The 7109-nt window shown below is 37.9% G+C and overlaps 1 protein-coding gene across 2 annotated transcripts in view; it reads right to left on the bottom strand.

Moving 5' to 3' along the window:
* Window positions 1-467: 467 nt before the first annotated feature.
* Window positions 468-7109, bottom strand: part of arhgef18b (Rho/Rac guanine nucleotide exchange factor 18b) — a 51213-nt gene continuing 44571 nt past the window's right edge. For both annotated transcript variants that reach the window (XM_088005001.1, XM_088005000.1), the window contains exon 31: window positions 468-5273. In XM_088005001.1, coding sequence (XP_087861127.1) covers window positions 4987-5273 — 287 coding nt within the window. In that variant the 3' untranslated portion in view covers window positions 468-4986. The remainder of the gene's footprint in view (window positions 5274-7109) is intronic.

Below are 7109 nucleotides of genomic sequence, written 5' to 3'. Positions count from 1 at the left end.
TATAATGAGCAAATAGAAGTAATTTGAATAAGCAACTGACCTAAAATAGAAAAAATAGACTGAAGTAAAAATGTGTCTTTTTATGCAGCAAATATCTAGCTTAAACTGTAACAAAGACTAGACTAGACTTTGTTTAGGGTTAGATTTAGACGTTGGTAGATGAACGAAAATTTCTGAACCAGAAAATGGCCAATGGCGGTGAAGAATGAACTTTTCCAACTTCCTGTAGCAACTAGCTATGCACAGGAATAAGTTAAGATCTGGTTTCAGCGATTTAATTTTCTCCTCTGTAACAACGGAGCATGCGACATTTTGTTAGCATCTTTGATTATAAGGAAATAGGACATTCCTTAGTGCTGGTTGTGTGAAGGTAAAGTTGAGGTAAGCTGTTTATAACATTCAGTTACCACAAGAGGGTGCTCTAGCCCTGCCTCACCTCTTATTAATAAAAATAATTCAGACAAAAGTGATCATTTGAGATTTTTATTACTAGGTCTCTCTAAGGCAGCGGTTTGTGCTCTAATGTGGTGCAGTGAATAAGATAAAGAAAAAGAAAAGTACAAAAATCAGTTTTTTAGCCGTGTGCTACAGATGTCATAAGTGTCGGTACAAACAAGTTTACAGAAAACAACAGACATTATAATCATTTATTTTCCTCTTCAAGTATGCTACTATCCAAAGTGACTAGTGTAAAATTGGCAGAGGAAATAAAATATTTTGCGTGTTTATTTACATATTACAGGTCCAACAAGTGTGCATAAAATGCTTCTTCTGCTTTGTAGCACACACACACACACACACAGACAGACAAAAACATACACGTACACACAGTGGCACGACTGACCACATTCTGAAATATACAACAGTCAAGTACACCAAGCGTCCGAGTGCAGCGATGCAATGTTTAAGACTTCATTTGATCAGAACAGTGGCACCTGCTGAGGATTGACGCAAAACTCTGGAGCAAAGCTAAAGTGCTCTTACACAAGTTCTTCCATCTGCTGCAGTTATGAACGTACCCTGGAGTGAGCGACCACATGAAACATCGACAGACAAACATTTTCTAACAGGATACCGCATTATAGTTGAGGACAAAGCCAGAATGCGGGGCACCAGGCATGGGCAGGTTTCTGCTATCACTGCTATATAAAGTTAGGCTTTTAAATTTTTTTTTTAAAAAGCTACAATTTGACGTCGTACCTTAAATTCCTTTCAATGAGATCCCAGAAAACGTGTTTGAGTGATGGTGTTTTCTCAAGCCACCCGTTGCTGTTCACTACTAATTGGCTGGATGAAAGAAAGCAGGATTTTTTTTTTAAACTAACTGTTTCTCTAAAGTATTTAAGTCACTAACAGGCCTTTTATTAAGATAATGCTGTTTTAAACAGTCGTGAAGCTACAAGCAGACTGGCTACCTGAGCAGATAGCCTGACTAAGCAACCAATTTCACCTGGTAATGTTTATTTTACTCTATAAAAAGCAGAAATTTGTAGTATTTGAATGCAGTCAGCATTTGGAAACTAATATGGTGTTTGTTCTGTATCAGGGGTCTGCAACCTTTACACACTAAGGAGTCGTTTTTGCCCTTCGTCCAGCTATATAAAACGTTAGGGCCACAAAAGTCACATAACCCATTGGTAAAAGGACAACTTAATTTTTGAATATCTGCTGTAGGAAAATTAGTGGTCATTCTTTTTAAAGAACCACCATTTTGTTTCTGGCTTTAGGTTTTAAAACAAAGAAAAACTATAAAACATTTGCAAAAAGAGGACCGATACATTTTCTTAGGTGGCATGTTGATGTTTGTGGAAAATGAGGCAAAAAAAAAAAAAACAGTTTCCACTATAATGATGAGTCAATAATATTACAGATACTTCTGTTGTGGAAATTCAATGAAGAATTTATTCCATGCAAAAAAAAAAAACTTGTTAAAATCTGCATTTTTGTATCCATCTATATAAAATAGTGGTTCTGCACTATTTTAGCCATTATGGAAGGACCAAAGAGCCGCTGTTGGCTGTGGAGTTGCAAGTTGCAGATTCCTGCTCAATATGTTGCTTATAAAGCCAGAAAATGTTCTATATTATTGTAGCAGCAACAGAAACATCTGTTGCATTTTAGTCTTCAATACCAGAAATTAAACCTTAAAACATAAAGCACACCAACCCATGCCTACTGATCCCACCGACATTCAGCTGGTTCATCGTCATCGTGTCTACAGTGTAGAAGAGGAGTGATCTGTAATCTGGCAGAGGAAGTGTACGATTTCCAAAAGCCAGACCCAACGCAGGATGTGAGCTGGACTACAACATGCTGTAAACAATTGCTACGGACACTCCCTGAAGAATTTTCTTTTATAGGCAAGTAAATAAACCTTGTGGATAACCACAGAACGTGCACGGTGTGTTCAATCCTCCGTGCGTGTGCACAGAGAGGAACAGAGTCAGCCGAATGTCTTTGGTTCAAACCACTAAGAAACAAGAACAAAAAAAAAAAAAGAGCAGACAATTATATTTTTAACTGATGCATAATCTTGGTGAAACCTCAATCATGAGTCGTACCAGAGAGCCAGCAGGCAGCGGACATTGAGTTTAGTTCGGACAACAAAAACAAGTGAGGAGAGAAAATAAAAAAAATGCCTTCAATTTCAGTTAAATTACAGCAACGTGTGATTATAGTTTTATCGACGGCTGAGAGCGTCCACAGGTGAGCTTACACACAGGCGTGTGTGTGGGTGTGTGTAAAGTGTACACAGAAACAGACTTCCGCTGGATTTTTACAACCTGATTCATGACAAATGAACAAATTAAGCAACAGAGGGCAGCTAATGCTGTAGGTCACATAAAGTATGTACAAAAATATACAGGATATAAAATAAGCCGCTCCGGGTGACCCTACTGAGCTTGGTCTCTGTCTGCAAAGAGTTAAAAAAAAAAAAAAAAAAAATGGAAACCTCCACATTTTCTTCTCAAGACAAATAGATTTCAGTTGTACATCTTTTAACATTCACAATCCTTCAAATGAAATATTAAACGTGAACCAGAGTCCAGTGGAACAAACTCAAAACAGTTGTGTGCATCAACTTTGAAATTGATAGTCAGCTGCAAAATACAAACTTTAGGTCTCCTTTTACTGCTCTGGTTTTGATTTGCACGAGTAATGAGTGAGGAGAAACTCCTAGAACTTAGGCAGCCGTTGCCATTTCTTCTTTTAAAACGAGTTCTCCAAACGCACTCCAGAATAGAGATGCACCCAGCAGTGGGCTGGTGATCTGCCTTAACCAAGTGATCAGTTTGATGTCCGAGTTTCCAACCAGCAGAAAACTTCATGCATAAAAAGCGACCAGGTTGTCGTGACAACACTTCAGTGTGAACGCAGCTGACGAGTGAAGACGACTTGAGTTTTGGTCCCACTTAGGTGATTAAAAATGAATCAGAGGAAGCACAGAGATGCAAGAAGCTAGTCAAGAGAAGACATGTTCAGACACGCCTGTGGTAGAAGAATCATAGGGCTCACAGAAATTTATTTTATACTTTTGAGCTTTTAACCAGGCTGGATTAACGTCGGTGGCCTTTCAGAAATTTTAACTAATGGAAGGATCTAAATACCTAAAGATGCTTAATAACCTATAATATGGAATGATAAGATTGCTTAAAATGTAAACTCCATGATCATTTTGTCTGAAACAGAAAAATCTTGTTTTACATCAACGTTAAATCTGCTTCCTTTATGTCAAAAAGGCCAGAAAAAGATATTCTAACCCAATATCTTCTGATATTCCTCTTGAAATCTGAATAGATATTAAACAATACAAGCACCTCAAGCTTAAAAAAAAAAAAAAAAAATCAGATTGGAAATCAGCCTCTAACTCATGATCACAACATCTCTACCATGCAGGGCACCGTCTGATTGCTCATCCTCCGATTCTGAAGAATTGTTTGTTTTTAAAGTCCAGCATGCAGACGGAGCTCACAGCAAACTCAACATGAGCAGCAGAACAAACAGATTCAGTCTTCACCTGCAACACGTCTTTTTTACTTTCTTCAACCTCTGTGAAACAAACTAAAATGAAATTTCAAATTTGACCACGTTTTGCCATTTCGCCGCTTATATAAGCACAATTCTGGTTCGTCATTTTGACCAAAGCAGAACAAGATTGGCAGATTAGCGTTATGAATACAAAGAAAAAAACTCTCCAACTCTTCTAAGGAAAGTGTGTTCTTTGAGTCTCACTTCATATTTTTACACATATTACCCAAAAAAAAAAAAAAAAAAAACAAGCCCTGCCTTTGCTCAAATAAAATGTTAGTCAACTTTCTAAACCAGCAATAAGACTGGTGGTGTTACGATTTTTTTTTTTTTTTGAAAGAAGCACATTTAAGACAAGTACCAAAAAATGCAATTAAGCTTTACAATCATAAAAGCTGTACAATCAACATTTTTCAACATATTCCCCATAAAATGTTCCTTCATTATTTTGGAAAGGAGTTTTTTTTTTTCATTTTGTTTTGTTTTTACAATGTGCAGATGAAACTTCAAGCAGAGTTTTGATCACTTCTGATGAAAAGCTTCATGATGGTCCAGGACCAGCAGGAGAGAGCGGTAAATATCCTTCACTGAACGTTTTGCTTCTCACAAGCTGAACTTCTTCTAGATTAAAAAAAAAAACAAAACGATCCTTCGCCGTTGTCCTTTCAGTCAGATCCTGTTCAGAAACGTGTTTTGTGTCTTTGGATTAATAAAACTTAATTAAAATAACAATAAATCAACGCTGGACTCCTTTGTTTGAGAACACCTTTGCACCCCATACTTGTAAGTATTTATACCTAAGAATTAAATTAAATATTGGAGGCAGCTTGGATTAAAATGTGAATTAGCAAACGCTATCGAATAAAAAGCTGGGGGAAATTTCTCCACGCGAGCCTCGGCAATAAGTTGTGGTCAGACTGGGGGGGATCAGTGCTCGGTCTTGGGGCAGCTGGAGCTTTAAAAAAATATGACGTCCTCCTTGTTGAGGTCCTCAGCAGGGAGGCTGTAGGGCGGCGTCACGCTGAGGCCGTGAACGTTCAGCGGGGCGTTGGCCTGTGTGATTTGGCTGAGGCTGTGCGGCTGCAGGTGGGGCTGGAACGGGAGGGAGTCGGCGCTCTGGGAGTGGAGGTGATGAACGGAGGGGGGAGGATGGGGCTGCACGCCCTGCATGGGGGGCTTCTGGGTGGAGCCGATGGAGGAGGTGGGCTGCGTGTCTAATCCAGTCTGCTCTGGACTCAGCTGATCTGAAAACACCAGCAGAAAAGAAAGGGTTAATCCAGATATCATAAACAGCAGTATGTTTGCAATATTCCGAGCTGGTCAGAACCGGTACCAGGGGCAGATTTGGACTATTTTCCCCTCAGTTAAACATAGACATATTTGGTATCCATGGATACGTCAGAGTCTTGACTAGAAGGTGATAAAACTCATTTGAGTTGAGCAGGAAGCTTCTGAGTTTATTACCAAGAGCTGCAGTATAAACATCAGTGGCTAGGAACCCACATCAAAGAGATATTGTATGGAGTTCTGGTAGTGCCAAAAAATAATATATTTTGGTGGTTTACATATTTTATTCAGTAATGTGTGTAAATTTGTAGCAATGCATTTTGTTTTTTATTTGATTCCTAAAGGACACACTGCAAATATACATTTCTTATTGATTTACAATATTAGAATAAAAAAAAACATCAAAAAGGTAAAAATAAGTTTAGTACGTTGAGTAAACAAACACAGGAAACTCCCAGTTTTGTAGATGGTGACAGCCAACGCCAAAGGTGAAACACCAAGGGATTTTTTTTTTTTACTAAAACTTCTTTAAATTTGCTTAGTTTAGCTTAGCTACTTCAGTCTTTGTACAGGTAATGTGTACAGGTGGTTCTACGGTTTCCAAAAGTTGGTAGCCTTATTTATGACATTTCTAAAAGGTTTATATGCTGTGAATTCAAAAAGAATCTGGTGAGGGACAAATAATTTATTTGTCCCTCACCTCAACACTATTTTATGTTCCATCCTCACTTTCGCTGAAACTACAGACGCTGCTGTGATATTTACATTTCTGATGGAGTGCCCAAAGTGTTAGGTTTATTTTCAATAGTAAGATTAATGAAATACCTTTTGTAATTGCTGAGGTCATTTTACACCCTTCAGAAAACCCTGTGTGGCCCACTTAGCCCCAACTGAAGAATCACATGAGATCCTCCCAATGATTTTTATTCAAAGTGATTGTGAGAGAGGAGGATTAAAACGTGTGTGTGTGAACAGAAGAGCCGGCCATTTATCAAAAGGAAGGATGAGAAACTGATGGGTGTTTACACAGGGCGAGGCCGGCATGAGGGTGAGCTTTTCAGAGGAATGCCACAGGGCGGAGTCCCGCTTGCCCAGGTGAACATTCAGGTTTGTGTCCGTGAGAACCAACTTCAAAGTTCAAACGTGTGCAGCAGAAAAATGCAGCTTAGCAGTCGGCTCAGTTTTACTCGAGAATGTTTGCAGATCTATTCGTCATTCTGTACTTTTAACACGAGACGATTAAATGATCATTATTGGTGAGTCAACCATAAAGATAATATTACACAAAATTGGCAGAGAACGTTAGTTTCAATCCCTTATTGTGTCTTTTGATGACATCTTAATTTTGTTGTGACGCTTCCATTAATTAAAAGACAAATAGAATCAAAATAAAACAACGTGATAAATTATTACAAATGGTTTGTACACTTTTCACACAAAAATTCAAGCATTTTTCAAGAATTTTCAAGGCACGTTTTGAAACTTTCCCAGCACCACACTTCGGAGTCCAAATGAACAAAAGAAAACAGTTTCTATTCAGTGTTGTTAATAAATACTTTGTGATAGTATTTTATATTCTACAGCAGGAATGAGTTAAACTACAAATATAAGAGAAAGTTACAAAAAAAATCTAAAACAATATTCTCACCAAGCTTTCTGACAGAGAAAAAAAAAAATGTTTTTTTATCATCTTTAAATATCTGGATTTAATTATAAATATCGCTTGGGAAAATTAGGCTTTTAGTCATACGCTGGATTGCACTTTATTACCCAAGAGTGCAGTTTGAATATCA

This window comes from Poecilia mexicana, unplaced genomic scaffold (genome assembly GCF_051168715.1).
Source record: "Poecilia mexicana isolate PSO_F unplaced genomic scaffold, ASM5116871v1 scaffold_4, whole genome shotgun sequence".
In the NCBI taxonomy this organism is placed as follows: Eukaryota; Metazoa; Chordata; class Actinopteri; order Cyprinodontiformes; family Poeciliidae; genus Poecilia; species Poecilia mexicana.
Note: the sequence above shows the minus strand (reverse complement) of the source record. Positions and strands in the feature narration are given on the sequence as shown.